This window comes from Tenrec ecaudatus, chromosome 7, assembly GCF_050624435.1.
Source record: "Tenrec ecaudatus isolate mTenEca1 chromosome 7, mTenEca1.hap1, whole genome shotgun sequence".
Classification (NCBI taxonomy): Eukaryota; Metazoa; Chordata; class Mammalia; order Afrosoricida; family Tenrecidae; genus Tenrec; species Tenrec ecaudatus.
Window position 1 is genome coordinate 118,772,030 of NC_134536.1, and position 15,806 is coordinate 118,787,835.

The window sequence follows — 15,806 nt, forward strand, 5'->3', positions numbered from 1 at the left end:
TTCAATGGCTCGTCTTTTGGGAAGCCGGTTGTCAGGTTGGGGCTGGCTATTAAAATAATGGGCTACAACACTGGCAAGTGGTAGAATTGTCATTTGAACCTAGGTGGTCTATTCTGGGGCCCACGCTGTGAATCCCCTTCATGCTTTATAGTTTCTCCCCCCAGCAGGTGGAACCGCTGCAGTCCTCCTCTGGCCACTAATAGCCAAGTGACCCAGTGACCCCCTGGGTCTTTTCACAGCACACCTAGGGGTTTAAAGGCAGCTTTTAAAATAAACAAGCCAGCAGTGTGGGCGACGTGGCTTGCCCTGTGACCCACAACAGAAGCGATGTGAACGTAGCAGCCGGCGTTCTGTTTATGAAGCTGAGGTGTGCATTCTCAGAGCCCAGTGTGTAGTCAAAGAACTGGGAGCCCTCAACCCCACACCTGTGATCCCCGTTTCTCCTCACGTCTATCTTGCACAATGCTGGGGGCACAGAACTTGATCAGTACCCAAAGGAGTGAGGATGTATACCCTTAGCTTGGGAGGTCTGAGATTGCCAAGCAGAGCTTGTTTTTTTTCCCTCTGCAGTGAATCCAAGTTAGCTTTTTCCCTGACCCAGCATTGTTTCTGGTGATTGTTTGCAGCAGCTATTGGGGGGGATGTGGTTAAAATGGGTGTTGACTCGGCAGAAGGCACAAGGCTTGGAAAGGACTATGGGTTTGGGGTGTAAACGGGGTGGAGGGCTGGGTCCTTCCTTGTTCTTGTGACTGAACTTAAACTGGGACTGTTTTTTCTGTTTTACAGGTCACAGCCAAGACTGCCTTCCTATTTATTTTACCTCAGTATAATGTTAGCATGCCTACAGCAGGTAAGAACGCCTCCCCTGGCCCTGCTCCTGCACCTGGGGGCCTGTGCCCTGGAGGACTTGGGGCACTCCCTGCCCCAGTCAGATAACAGTGGTGTTCGGTTGGGTCAGCAAGACACCACCCTGGCTCCTCAGCTGTGCCAGTTAAGGGGAACCCGTGGGGTGCTTCATGTGGCTCTCACGCTTTCCCCTAAAGCACCTCGTGGTGACTTCTGCCAGACACAGGACCTGAGGCACCTGGGCCATCCTCCATTTTGGAATGTGCCTTCCCCTTAGAAGTTCTGATGAGGAGGATGAGCAGGATGTTGCCTTTTGATGGTGCCAAAAGATGTCATGCTGGTTAATACTTATCACCCTCCTAACCCACTGCCACTGAGTCATTTCCAACTCATAGCAACCCTGTGTGGGGCTTCTGAGACTGAAAGTTTTTCCAGGAGCAGATTGCCTCCCCTTTCTTCTGCATAGCAGCTAGTGGATTTGAACCACTGACCTTGCAGTTAGCAGTCCAGTGCTTGCTCAACATCGCCATCAGGTCTCCCTACTTACCCATGTTGCCTGATTTTTTTTTACTGTAAAATACAGCTCTTCCTCATTTATCACCTCTCTTAGTATCCAACATTTTGTTTTTTCCACTTTAATAAAAAACGGACTCTCCGTTGTACCTTAACAACTTACACCTGGCAGTAATGAATGGTGCAAGGTGAGAGAGCTAAGAGTGATGGTTAAGGGTCTGTGTCACCTGGGCTCAGCCAAGGTTCTTGTGGTTTGACAGTTGGGTGCTGATGTAATTTGGCAGTTTTATGATAATGTAGTCATCCTCCGTTTTGTGATAGATTTATAGTCTGCGTTTTTCAAGTAAGGCCAGTTGTCATGCAATGAACTGATCTTTGGAAGTACTCATATCAGTAGCTGAGGAACAGATAGGTGTGTTTAACTTTACTGTCAGAATGCCAGCAGTTTATTAGTTTCCAGAGAAGTAACCAGCTACTTAATATTGTGCTGAGATTTTTAGCATGTTTACCTGCAGAGTCAGTGTATATGGATGCCATATCATAGTCTTGAGCCCCACTGCTTTTACAGTTTATTGGGAGAAATGATTGTTCTAGGAAGCATACGAGTCAGCCATCCTCTCATGCTAGAAAGGGTCTGTTTGGGAAGCCAGACCAGGAGCCTGAAGTCATTCCCAGAAAAATTCGCAGGCAGGCGGCATGCTAGTACATCTAGCTCTTTGGGGCTGAGAAGCACGCACTTCATGCTCCAGCGCCCCACTCGAGAGTCTTGGGTGTAAAGTACTGAGCATGCGCCACTATTGACCATTGTGCCGTGTTGTTGTTAACTGCCGTCAAGTTGTCCCTGGTTCATGGCAACCCCGTGCAAAATGGAGCTAAATGCTGCCCAGTCCTGAGCCATCCCCAAGATCCGTAAAGGATTAGATCATTACAATCTCCGGGGCTGTTCATTGGCTGGTTTTCAGAAGCAGGTTAAGCCTTTTGTTGTACTCTGCCTTAGTCTGGAAAGTGTGCTGAATCCAATGGGGCAGGTCAGCCTCATGTCAGCCTCACCTCCACTGACAGACAAGGGTGTGATTGTGCATGAGACATTGGCCGAAAATCAAACCCAGTCTCCTGAATCAAAAGGAACCGCCAATGCCTCTAGTGGGTTTTAAGCAGTCAGCCAATCCAAGAAAATATTTTTCTAACAGCTAGGCCAGGCCCTGTGTAGAATTTACAAAACATATAAGATTTCTGACTTCCTGGGGCTTACCATTTATTGGGGAAGGATAGAAAATAAGTAATTATAGCTGTCACAAGGGTGTGTCCTAAGCCTAGTCGTGCATGCATGTTATGTGAGATGGATAATCAGAGGGGATGGAGATGCTTCTGAAAACCTGGCGTGTGAGCAGTGTGTGTGTGAGTGCAGTAGGAGCCCCTGACGTGGGGTCACTGAGCGCAGACGCCCTCAAGGAGGAGGAAAGCACCTCAGGAGGTTCCCCTGAACCAAGGAAGGCAGCAGGCCTGGAGCCAGCTGGGTGTGGCCTTTCCCTAGGGCTGGGCCATTGAATTCCCTTAGAACCCCCTTCTCCGGACCCAGAGCGGACCCAGAGCGTAAGGCTGTGGGCAAAGGTACATGAAAACTCATGCTGAATTGAGGGGCTTTCAAAGAGCCAAGTGTTATTCAAAGAGCTGATGTTGTCTTTAAGTGGTGGCATTTGAAGCTATTTGAAACACAGTAAGCAAATAATTACAGCGAAGCAATGGAATCGCGGTAGCTTGTTTCCTTTGGCTTTGAGCTCTTAAATCACCATCCCAGTTTGGTAATATTTGGTTTGTAAGGATTCAAGAAAGCACATTTCTCATGGGGGAAAAAAAAGCACTTCACAATAATGGGGCTGTCAAGGTGGTAATTTTTTTAAACCTTCCCCCCAAATATTCTTAGGGCCAGAAGTGCTTCGAATGGATTCTTCTTTTTGGTTAACTTGGATCAATTCTGACTTCTAAACTATTTTTAAATCACGTATAACCTGCTCGGCTCAGCTGTCAAGGATTTGAATGTTAGTAGAACACTACAAAGCCGTCTGTTGTGTCTCAAGCCCTGCGGTGGTTTCCAACAACAGTCACGCTGATAAGTCTTTTTCTCGACTTTTCTTCCCCTTGACTTTTACCCCCACTCATCTCCTTCCGTGCTCCTGACTTGATTACCTAGTGCTGCCTTAACAGAAATGCCATTGAGTGGATGTCTCTAAGGAGCAGGAAATGATTTTCCTCATGGTTCAGGGGCTAGAGATCGGAGTCCAGGCCTCGAGCGGGGCCCTGGAAGCAGCGCCTCTCCTCTCTGCTCTCTCAGAAGCAAGATCCTGCCTCTTTCAGCTTCTGAGCCTGGCATGCCTCAGTTTCTTGGCCATCTTCACAGGCCATTGTCCTTCCCCATTTGTGCTTGCCTCTGTGACCAATCTGCCCTTTTTAGAACCCAGAAGGGATTAGGTTTAGGACCCACACTAGCTGACATGACCCCATTCTCATACCAAAGAAAACCACATACCCAAACAAGTGTATAGGGACAGGGATATGGATCCCATCACCTATTTGGAGGGGCTGCACAATTCAGTCCATAACAGCTTCCTTCTACATGATTTCATCACACTGTCAGCTCCCTACAGAAGCTAAGTTCCACTGAGGGAGGCGGAAAAAGAGACGAGGAGCAGAGTTGCGTCAACGAGAAGTCAGTACATGCTCTTGCCAGGCTGGTGCCCTTGTGTTTTCTTCAAGGTCATCAGGGATAAAGTAGGAAATGTCCCTTGATACCAAACTCATTAAACTACAAACCAAACCAAAAAGCCAATGACAAGAATTTCAAATGAACAATGAATAACTCTCATAGAGAGTTACAGTCTCAGAAACTGACACGGGCAGTTCTACCCTGTTAGAGGGTTGCTATGAGTTGGCACCTGCTCAAGGGCAGTGGGTGAGTGCGTGAATTTTCTGGCATATAACGCTATCACCAATATTGCTTGGGATGACATCATAAGAGTTTGTACTCATTGTCTGTTGGAAATTCAGCTTTACCTGGTTGGCTTCTATTTTATCTGGAAACTAGACAGCCAGCCCAGCTCTGGCAAAGAGTGAAATATCAGGTGCCTGGACTTAGCATTAGACACCATAAGTCTTCTTTCTGATTAAAATCACAACGCATCTGGTCGGAAACCCAGAGACTGTGCAAAGATCTGAAGAGAACAGAGCTGTGACTCGTGCCACAGGCAGACTCAGGGTCCACTGGCTTCCCTTCCGAACTACACCCCCTGGGCCACCGAGAGCCGAGCATCTCCATGGTTGGTTGGGGGTTGCATCTCTTTTTTCACTTGTCTTGGGAAAGCCACTCCATCCCATGAGACCCACAGACCCTGACGGGAGGAAGCCTCAGGAGTCCTTTAAGTGCTTGCTACTCACAGTGCCCACAGATCAGCTGGTAGCAATCTGGACTGGCAGGACCCAGCCCCCAGCCCCACCCAAGCCTCCTACATCACCACCTGCATCTTAGCCAGCTTTTCTGAGAAGCATATGGGGGAGGCTTCAGTCAGGCCTTCAAATGACATGGGGCTTCGTACCTCTGAGGGAATACAGCCAAACAAGCCAGCTTGGCCCGGGGACCCAATTGCCTCTTTCTGTTCTTTTCCAAAGACCATTTGGCTTGGGGGGCGGGGGGGAGCAGGAAGTATCATTGGGTGGACTTGGCTTCGAGCTGGATCTGGAGCTCCCTGGGTCTTCACAGACATATTTGTAAGGCCACGTGGTTGGGATCGCTTCGACTTCCTCCTAGGAAACGACGTTCGAAGGTTGGGTGTGCTCTGAAAGAGAAGGCTTATTTGGCAGTGACCCCAGGTTGCCTGACCTACCCCCTCCACCTCCCTCTTTGGCTCCCCTTGGTCTTAGCTCCCACCTGCTGTGCAGGGTTTTGCAGGTGGAGATGAACAGCCCGGGGCCCTCCGACATCACAGTTTAGCCATTGTCCTCACAGCCCTTGTCAGATGCCACAACTGCTCGGAAAAATCACCTCAGACATGATTGTTTTAAAGCCTCATTCAGCCTAAGAAGAGCCTTTGTCCAGGCCCAGTGTGTACATTCATTGCCTTGGCCAATACCATATACTTGAGAGATTGCCATCACAGAAATGGAGTCCCCCCTTATAAGATGAGCTCATGGGGGACAAGTAGGGCAGAGGCCGGTGGGCAGCAGAGGAGAACTGCTCAACTCCAGCCTGTGCTCTCTACAGTGTGGGTAGCGGTGAGACTGACCCAGCCGGCCTGATCCGATAGGGAGCTGCTGGTGTCTGCAAGGTGACTGGGGCTGGGCTGCTCACTGCATAGGCTGCCCCATGCCTCAGGAAAGCTATGGGAAGTGCTGGGTTTGGGGCACTGGACTTAGGGGAACCCAACCTGAGAGCTCTATCCAGTCTCGCTCGGACCTCAGGACCCAATTTTCTGGCCAAACCGCCTCCAGCATCCTGCCTGCTCTATCTGTAAAAATACACTCAGGTTCCTAGGGCCCCAGGCCCAGCTGGTTAGCCATCTGCGCAGGGAGCTCCTGACCCAAGATTTATGACCTACCGTGGACTTGACCCCCACCCCACTAAATTCACTCTCAGTGTAGCATGCAAGCAGCACCAGGGCACATCATCGGTTTCCGCTTGATGAATTTCCACCGGGCCCAGGTTTCTAAGCAGCATCCCAGGGCACCCCCTTTCCAGCCCCCGTTCGTCCCCCTTCTCTCACAGACCCCTGGTCACAGGCCCGAGCTGTGCCCCACTCAGTGCGTTGCTTCCCGAGGTTTAAGTAAATAGAACCACTGGGTGGCTGTGGCTAATTGTTAACCAGCCGGAAGCACACAGTCATGCACACTGCTGCCCAGGTGCCTGTGCCTTGGAGCCTAAGCTCGGAGGGCCCCCTTCACCTTCCTCCCTCTCCCTCTCCCTCTCCTAGAGAACCATCGTATTCATGTTAGATGGCGATAATCTTTACAGAAAGGGATCACCAGGTATCCCACCCCCACTGGTGGGTGAGTTCAAACTGCCAACTTGTTAATTAGTAGCTGATGGCTTAACCATTGCACTGCCGGACGCGAGGCACAGGGTGTCGCTCCTTAGTGGACCAGTCAGCTTTTTCTTCTGGCCTGGAACCCCTCCTGCCCGCCCCCATCCACATTTGTCCTCCTTCGCATTCCCACGTCTAGCCCAAATCCGTTTTCTAACCAGCTGCTCTTTATACCCCTTGTCCTTAATTTAACAATGAGTTTGTTGAAATTATTTTTATCCAAAGTTAAAACGAAGGGGAGAGCAGGGAAAGCCTTAATTTGATTACTGCATTTATTTTTGTCATCTGAGTCCCAAGGGATTACTTCCCCACGATGGCTCCCGATAGATGTCTTAGTCGCCAGCTGGGCGCATGCTCCCGTGCCGCAGCCGTGTGTGCATGAAGTCCCGTGTCGCCGAGAGGGACAGCCGCCGATTGCTTAGCTCCTGTTCGGGCTGCCCTAGGGGCCGGCTCCATCACCGTTGTCCTTCTTCCTTGGGCCACCGAGGCGGTGAGAGCCTTATCAAAAGAATCGGGGCACCTGCACACAATTTGGGAACTCAGCCAGCTCCTGCCAAGGGTCGATTCCTTCTCATAGCGACCCTATAGGACAAGATAGAACCGCCTCTCCCCCTCCCCAGTGGGTTTCCGGGACTTGAACTAGTTTACGCGCAAGTGGGAAGCCGCCTCTTTCTCAATAGGACTGACTGGCGATGCTGAACTTCTGATGATGTGTTTAGCAGCCTAACGGGTTACCACTACAGCGCCAGGGCTCCAGGATTCAGGACTTAGGTGCCTTTATTACCAGATCCTTCCCAGCCCCGATGTTTAACTCATGTTACTTCTTCATTACATTTTCCTGTACTGTAAGACATCTTACATCACTGCCTACATTGCTATTACTGGACGAAGTACATTCCACAGATGCTTCACAGGACAGCTGGGCTCAAGAGCTGGGTCTTAGTGTGTGCACGTGTCTGAGATCCAGGATGATGCTCATCCATGCCACTGACGTTTTCCAGTGGGGAGGTAGGAGAAGTGGCCCGACGGCCACTGCGTGGTGGGCCGAGCGCAAAATCAGAGTGCTGCCTCCCTCGAGGCCCTGTGCCCCTTCCTAGTCCTCCAGGGACCAGTTGCCCTGCAGTCAGTTCCCCCTCAAGGTGACCCCCCCCTGTGTGTCAGGGTACAGTTATTCCGAAAGTCCAGGGTTTCCAAGGGCTGATCTGTGGGAAGCAGATCACTAGGCCTTTCTGGACAGACAGAAACCTGTGACCTTCCAGTTAGCAGTGGAGTGCATTCTTGGTTTCCACCACCCAGCAACCCCCTACCTGTGATCAGCCCCCTCTCTCTCCTGCCTGCCCGAGTAGGACTGGCCTGTGGGGGGTAAGAATGCTCCTTTGCGTGATTTTAAGGGAGTCAGGAAGCCAAGAGGCATGGTAGGAATGGTGTGGGCCTCGGCCCTGGGAGTTGCATGGTTGAGGGTCTGGGCTCTGCCCCTCACCCTCCGGAGTTCAGCGAGGTACAGCTGCAGCTTCCTGGTCAGAGTACTGTTAGGAGAGAGTGGTGTAACTTACCCAACGACGGGCACAGCCCTGCCAGCACTCTATGTGGCCTGTCATTGTCGTTGGCGTCATTTGTCCTAAGTGAGCATCCTGTTCTGAGAATCGATGTACACTGCATGGTAACTGCCTTATCCCTTTAGCTCCTGATTCTTTCCTTCGGCAGCACTCTGGTACCGGGCCTTTGTTTGGGTGATACCTGGCAGTGTGTATAGTTTATTCTCATAGCTTTGTGTGAGAGGTGGCATTACCCACAGTCAGAATGGTCAGCCAAGTGACGGCTCCAGAGATGACCACCAGGCCTTTCCATGTCAGGTCTCTGTGTGTGCGTGTGAGAATGAGTGTGTGTGTGTGTGTGTGTGTGTTGGTGGGTGGGGGGTAGGGGTGTGTAGCACGACCTAGTAGAAAGGACACTAGATGTTTGTTTTATTTGTACAAAGTCGGGGCCATTTGAACAAGTATTGAATAGTTTGTAAAGAAAACGACAATCCCTTTGAGTAGCACATACACTCCCATAAGGTCAAACGCAGTCTGCAGGGAGAGCCAGGCTCCCACCCAGCCCCAGGTAATGTAATCACCCTTGTCTCCTTGCTTGCTCCCTCTCCCTTCCAGTGTTGCTTTCGGCATATATAAGCAAGACAGGTGTATACTTTCTCTCCTCCCTGTGGAAGATTTGCTCTTCTGTCCGCACCTCGCCCTCTTCCTGGCTGTTATTTCAGATCAGCACACAAAGAGCATCATCGTGCGCTCAGACATCCTTTGTTCTTAGAAACCGTATTGAGATGTATAGTGCGTGCACTCACGTGAATATAGTCTCAAGAGGACAGTGTGAGACACTTCTACATACGTGTATGCCCTGGTAACCATCACCTCAGCCCAGAGACGCCATCCTTAGCTCCCTTGGGCCCCCTCCTAGTCAGCATCCCCTCCCCACCCAGAGCAACCCCTGTTCCTATTCCTCTGCCCCCGGAGGGGTTTTACCTGCTTTCCAACTTCATCTTGCTCCCTCTCCCTTGAGCTCACTGGGGTAAGAATAGGCATAACGAAACGTGTGCAGATTTTACAGTTTCCACATACGCAACAGCCCAGGTGCCTGCGCCTTGGAGCCTAAGCTCCGAGGGTCCCCTTCCCCTCCCTCCCTCTCCTTCTCCCTCTCCCTCTCCTAGAGAACCATCGTATTCATGTTAGATGGCGATAATCTTTACAGAAACGGATTACCAGGTATCCCACCCCCACCGGTGGGTGAGTTCAAACTGCCAACTTGTTAATTAGTAGCTGAGGGCTTAACCATTGCACTGCCGGACGCAAGTGTGCCCGTCACCCATTTCCTTTTCTGAACACTCTCTCGCTTTCCTTTATCAAACATCACTGTGCACGGCAGAAAACAAACAAAAAACAAAATAAAACCCAGGCCTTTGAGACCAATTCTGAACTTAGCGTGCATCCAGATCCTCCGGAGAGTTTAATGCCAGGCAGATTCCTGGGTTTCGTGTCTACAGTAGACCTGATTGGGGCCCAAGGTACAAACAAGTGGGGTCGTTTCCTATTGAGAATGGTGCTACAGAGAGTAACCGTGTACGTGCACCCTTTTGAGTGTGGCAGGTACGGGGTAACTTCCCGGAAGTGGACGGAGCCGCTGCGTCAAATGGCAGGTGCAGTTATGAAGTGAATTGGATGTTGTCGCCCACCCACCCCCTCACAGGCCCAAGCCTGTGGTGCTAATTCCATTTGGGAATGGGTTCTCCTTGTTATGTCAGGATTAGTGTACGTTGAGTCAATCCCTTTTGAAATATAAAAAAATAATTTGAGGCGAATAAGCAGCTAGAGAGGAGGAACGATAGACGTCAGGCCACGTGAAGATCACCAAGAACAATGCGAGCCAAAGGTGAAGAGACAAGGGCCACCCCTCGGAGCCACCCCAGAGAGAGCCTTGTATGGAGTGAGCAGCCTAAATCCAGCTGCCTAGCCTCCTAGCCTGGGAGAAAAGACATGCCTGTCGGTGGAAGCCCCCTGCTTGTAGTATCTCTGTCCCAGCAGTGCTAGCTAACTTAGCAAGTTGTCCTCCACAGTGGGCACCATTTTGCACTCCTGCCAGGAGGGCCCGAGAGTGCTGGCTTCCCCAGAGCCTGGGCAAGAGTGCATCGTATTGTCAAGCATGGGTTTTTGCCCATCTGATAGGTGTGAAACAGAATCTCAGCCTAACTTGAATTTGCATTTTTTTCAAAACACGTAAGAGCCATCTGTTCTAGTTTCCCTCTAGATTGTTCTGCTCACACCCGTTGCCCACCTTCCTCGCGTTCTCCGAGCCCTGCTCATCCCCACAAGGCCAGCCCCTCTCCTGTCCTCTGAATGCAAATCTTTTCTACAGGAGCTCATTTGCCTCTGTCACTTGGTGTATGATGGTTCATTCACGTCGAGGTCCAGGTTTCTATGGTGTAGTGTGGAAGATTCTAAAGATGCGGAACCCTGTTGGCAGTGAGCACAGAAACAAACTGAGAGTCAGTTTTCCAGAGCCAGATTCGCAGATCTCAGGAGAGAAATTGGAGAGAAGCCACGCTGACGGAGTGGAGTCCAGAGATGCTCTTTCAGCAGCCGATGTTCAGGACAGAAGAACAAGCTCACCTGGCAGAGCCCCAGACTCCCACGAGATCTGAGGCGCAGATTCGACAGCAGCAACAAGTGGACACCAGCTCAGGCCACAGGGACAGGTCACAGATGGTGCCTGGCTATCTAGACAAGACCAGCCTGTTTAGGCCAGCAGGAGAAGTCACCTACAGGTGACGCCCACGAGGAAACAGGAAGATGCCGGAAAAAAAACAGTGGGTCACAGAGAATGTTACTCTCCAAATGGGACAACTGTGAACATCATTTTATCAACAGCAGCCAGGACTGTTGAACATTCCAGCTCCCTTACTGTGACGAGAGGGTGCGGTGTGCCGTGAACCCTCTGCTGCTCGTTAAAAAGCTGGCCCTCTGAGTCTACCCAGGAAGGCCTCGGAAGAAGGCCCTGGCGATCTATTCATGGAAGAAGAAAAAGCCTGTCATTAAAAACCCCTCAAAGCCCATTTCTACTTGCACCCTGTCCAAGTCAGAATCAACCTCGGGCAACTGTTTAACTGTGCTCAAAGATAGCAAAACAGGTATCCCTCCCGATTGGAGGTGGGTTGGCCCACCTGTAAAGGGAAGATTATTGCCTGGGGGGGGGGTCTTCCTTCAAAGCTAGATGAATCCCTACAGCAGAGCAGGCTGACATTGTCCATATTGGTGTGGGCGAGGTGCCAGGGGCCATGTGAGTCACTGGCTTGCATCATGGCCTGTGGTCAGAACTGGCCTGCAGATATGTTTTGCTTGGCAAGGTTGGTGGCAGCTCCCACGGTGTCTTAAAGTTTTGTACATTAGTCACCCAATCAGATGACTTCATGCGAAGATCTCTCCCTGGCCATGCCAGGCATCTCTGCCATCGCCATTCCTTCCCTCCTCATGATGGGGCAGTGGCCCTGCCATTGCCTGGTCTCTGCTTCTCTCCTCGTTAGTGTCTCCCAGGCACTGGGCCTGCCTGTCAACTGCCACACAGCCGAGTTGGGCCAGTGCATACTCCTTAAACTCATCCCTTCTGACAAGGGAGACGCACATGATCAACCAAGAGGGTGACCCTGGGCTTAGAAGAACAAGCATATCTCTTTGTAGGAGTGAAGAACATTACCTGCTTCATGCAGCTGAACTCTGTGTTGAAAGGGTTTATCCCTTTCAACCTCCTGGTCCACCTCACCCATATTACCCAGCTGGGCCCCACTGTCGCCCGTGAAGTCAGAGTCACGTCTCTAATCTGTTAGCCCAGAGATGTGTGGACGCTTCCTCTTCTAGAGAATGATCACAGGCCTCGCCAATCACAGAGGCACTTGGTTCCTGTGAAGACCTGTCGTCTCTGAAGCTCCTCCCACCCCCTTTTTTCTAACAGTTAGAAACCTTTTTTTTCTTTTCAACAGTGTTATAGGCACATAATTTACATATCATAAAACTTGCATTGTTCAATCATTTCATTTCTCTGAAGCTTTAAGGAGCAGTCTACTCCGTCCTACAGGGCCATTGCGAGTCAGAATGGATCCGATGGCAATGGTTTTGTTTCTTGATTTTCTCACACCTTTAAAAAAATCTTCTCTAGGAGACCAAATGGTCAATAAATACTCTAAAGTAGCAGTTCTTCACCTTCCTAATGTCGCACACCCTGTAATACAGTTCCTCATGTTGTGGTGACCCCCAGCCATAAAATTATTGTCATTGCTACACAGGGCGTCCACGGGCTCACGTCTACAAGGTCACCAGGTCTTTCTCCCTAGTCCATGATAGCCTAGAAACTCGGCTAAATTTTCAGCGTCACAAGGACACCCCTGCTTAGGGCGACAGACTGGTGACTGCTGAGCAGGGTCTCGCACTGTGGCGCAGTGCAAGTACGCATGCGTGTTTGCTTTGGCTTTTGTTACTGCTGCCGGGCAATTGTGGGGCTTAAGTGAAATCATTGTCTACAAGATGCTTACTCCCATCCTTTATGGTCAGCCTGCCATCAATGGTGGCTATCAAATCCTATTGCTACAATGCTCTCTAATAGTAATAAGTTAGACAGGATCCAGATATGCAAGCGCTAAAGAGCTGGGCCACTGCAGCCTCTCCTTCTCCAGGGGGAAGGGAGGGGGCTCACACAGGCAGCAGCTGCAGGGTTGGAGGCGGCTGGGGAATGCTTGCCTGGCTCTCTGCTGTCCACCCACCATCCCCCAAACAGCATCTCCAGCTTCTTCCAGCTGTGGCGGCTTACCCTGACTCTCACACACACATGAGTCATCTTGCTTTGCTGCGCTTACCAGAAGGTAGGCCAGGGTCAGTCTGTTTCATGGTGACCGGCACAGGAGCACAGCTGACTGGGTCCCTTTGGGACTGGGAGACCGTGCTGGTGGGTGGCGGCGAGGGGTGACGGGAGGTGGCTGAGCTTTGAAATTAGACAAGCTCCCTCCGACAAAGCCTTGCTCTGTGAGAGGCGCTGGGCTCACTGGTGCAGTGTGGTGACATATAGGAGGCACTGCCCGGGCTCAGAGTGCTCACACCCGCAGAGAGAGCGACAGCCGGACGTGACATGACAGCGCAGAGAGGTTCACCCGTGCCAAGGCCACGGAGGGCCTGTCTCCAGCTGGGCAGGATGATGCTGAAATCTGAGACTAGAAGGGCCATCCTATGAGGGGGTTCCTGTCCATCCAGGCAGGCCCAGCGATCTACCTGTGGGGCACAGCCGATTTGGAATCAACTCACAGCTGCAAGATAGTCAGGCGAAAGGGCCAGTGGGGCTGGACACCCTGAGCGGAGGAAGCGACGCCTGCAGTGGACGCCTTGGATGTGGCTGGAGGGTTGGGGAGCTGAGTAGACACATTCACATCAGTTAATGTCTTGTGTCTTGGGAAAGAGTTTAAACTTTGCCCTGAAGGCAAAGGGAAAGTAACAGGAAATGTCGATTAAACGGCACAGTGATGAGACTTGTTTTACAAGGTTTAGTCTGGCAACAGTCAACAGGAGCATGCCTGGAGGCAAGAGACTGCTTCAGGCAGGGGTGGGGTACATGCCCCCCAGGGGCTGTATAGCGCCCACAAAATTGACACCAGCTAACATCACCCACCTCACCAAAGAGAAGGGTTCCAGCCAGCACACGCTGGGGGTGAGTTAATGAGATGTTTGGCCAGTGTGGCCCACGAATGACGTCACAAATAGCCAAATGACCCTTGGCAGAAAAACGACTCCCCACCCCTGGCTGAGGGCCATGGGTCACAGGCCACCATGATCCAGGGAGGGATCTAGAGGCCTGAATTTAGACTTTGTTTCTTAGAGAAGTCCTCTCACTATCCAAGTCTAGGCTCTTGCTCTTCAAGGACTGCCCTGGGCTCTCAAAAAAAAGGGTGGGGGCAATTGTTTGGTAGTAACCTACTGTATAACTCATTTTGCTTATTTATTTTAAATAGAATGTTACGGTGTTTGGGGTGAAAGTGTATACAGCAAATTCGGTTCCCACTGAGAATCACCACACATGCTTTGCAGAGAGAGGCCAGGGCTCAATTCTTCAGTAATACCTCTGGATGTGTGCGGCCCCCCCTGCCTGCCCCCCCGACCCAGCGACCTTGGCTTCCCAACCCCCTGCCTGTTCAGCTTTGCTTTGGAGCGGGGACTGCTCTCAACCTGTGGGTCGTCACCCCTTTTGGGGTCAAACGACCCTTTCACAGAGGTCGCCCGATTCATAACAGTAGCAGACCTATTATAACTGTGCTTCACAGGGATCCTAGCCACAGCCAATTTGGGGGCTGGCGCAAGACAGGGCAGGGACTCATTTCATTGTGCAGGGGGTCGCCACGAGCCACACTGGGCTCAGCATCCCCCGGTGGCAGCCAGGTGCCAGCCTCTTCTGAGCACTTCACATTTCCCCACGCTTCTAACCTCACGTAACTCTATGAAGCAGGAGTTGCTGGCAGCCTCGCCTCACCGCTAAGGAAGCAGGTACGGGGTCACATCGGGAAGATGGCAGGCAGTGTGGTTCGGAGACCAACTTCTGAACGCCTTTGCTGTACTTCCTTTGATGAGGTGTTGCTGTCATCCCATGTTACAGGAGAGGACATTGCGGCTCAGAGAGCTGCATGGTCACTGAGGCAGGGAGTGATGCGTGCCTTGGTAGAGATTGGTCTTCTCCAGCACCAGTCTTCTGTCCACCATGCTGTCCTCTCCGACTCTCAGCAGGATACGGAGTCAGCACAATATGGCAGAGCGGTTGGTTTTGTTAAATCCTGCCACTGGCTCTTCCCAAGGTACAAGCACAGGGGTAGAGGAGGAAGCTGGAGCCGAAACTCTTCCTTCTAAGTCTAGGGTCGCCGCACACGGGTAGCATTTGGTGACACGCTCGGTATTTGGATGCCGTGTGAGCCCAGAGCATTTTCCTCAAGCCCTAGGGGACCCACGGCCGGGAGGCTGACGTGGCTGTTCTTGTTTCTGTACAGATAGCGAGACCGTGCACTACCACTACGGGCCGAAGGACCTGGTCACAATCCTGTTCTACATCTTCATCACCATCATCTTGCACGCCGTGGTCCAGGAGTACATTCTAGATGTAAGCGGTGGGTCTGCGTGACTGTGGAGCTCAGGCACTGGGGAAGGGTACCTGGGTGGAGCCCCTCTCCTGGGAGGAAACCGCGAATGTGGATCCACTCGCACCCCATCAGCAGCACTGGTGGCACAGGCGCTGCTCACTTGACAGCGAACCCCGAGGTTGCTGGTCAAGTCCACTCGGTGTCCATGGACCCTCCTGGGGGTTGCTTTGAGTCAGAAGCGGCCCGAGGCAGCAGGTGACTCTGGCTCCATCGACTGCCTTCCCTCCCCATGCCTTGGTCTCTTCCCCTAGCAGAGCCCTCTCATCTACCTGGGGGACACAGGTGAGAAATACCACAAGCCGGTGGCCCTGCAGGTCTGTGGCCCTCACCTGTCAGGACTGCTTGCTCCAGGTGGAGGCTGCAGACATCCATCGCACGGCTCACTAAAGCGCTTGGCTAAGTTGAGCACTCTGTAGGACTAGGAGGCCTGGAGATGTCTAGCAGCAGTCAGCACTGTCCGGAGGAGGAAACACACGTTTCCAGCCTGTCCGTGATCTCTTCCTCGGCTTACTCATAGGTGGGGTTTTCCTTTTCCTTTAGAAAATCAGCAAACGGCTTCATCTCTCCAAGGTCAAGCACAGCAAGTTCAATGAATCTGGACAGCTGGTTGTCTTTCATCTCAGCTCTGTGATATGGTGCTTCTACGTGGTGGTGACGGTGAGTGG

At 51.7% G+C, this 15,806-nt stretch overlaps 1 protein-coding gene across 1 annotated transcript in view; it reads left to right on the plus strand.

Moving 5' to 3' along the window:
• Positions 1-15,806, plus strand: part of TRAM2 (translocation associated membrane protein 2) — a 97,946-nt gene that overhangs the window by 62,858 nt on the left and 19,282 nt on the right. Inside the window, exons 2-4 of the mRNA XM_075554987.1 lie at positions 787-850; positions 14,992-15,101; positions 15,682-15,798. Coding sequence (XP_075411102.1) covers positions 787-850; positions 14,992-15,101; positions 15,682-15,798 — 291 coding nt within the window. The remainder of the gene's footprint in view (positions 1-786; positions 851-14,991; positions 15,102-15,681; positions 15,799-15,806) is intronic.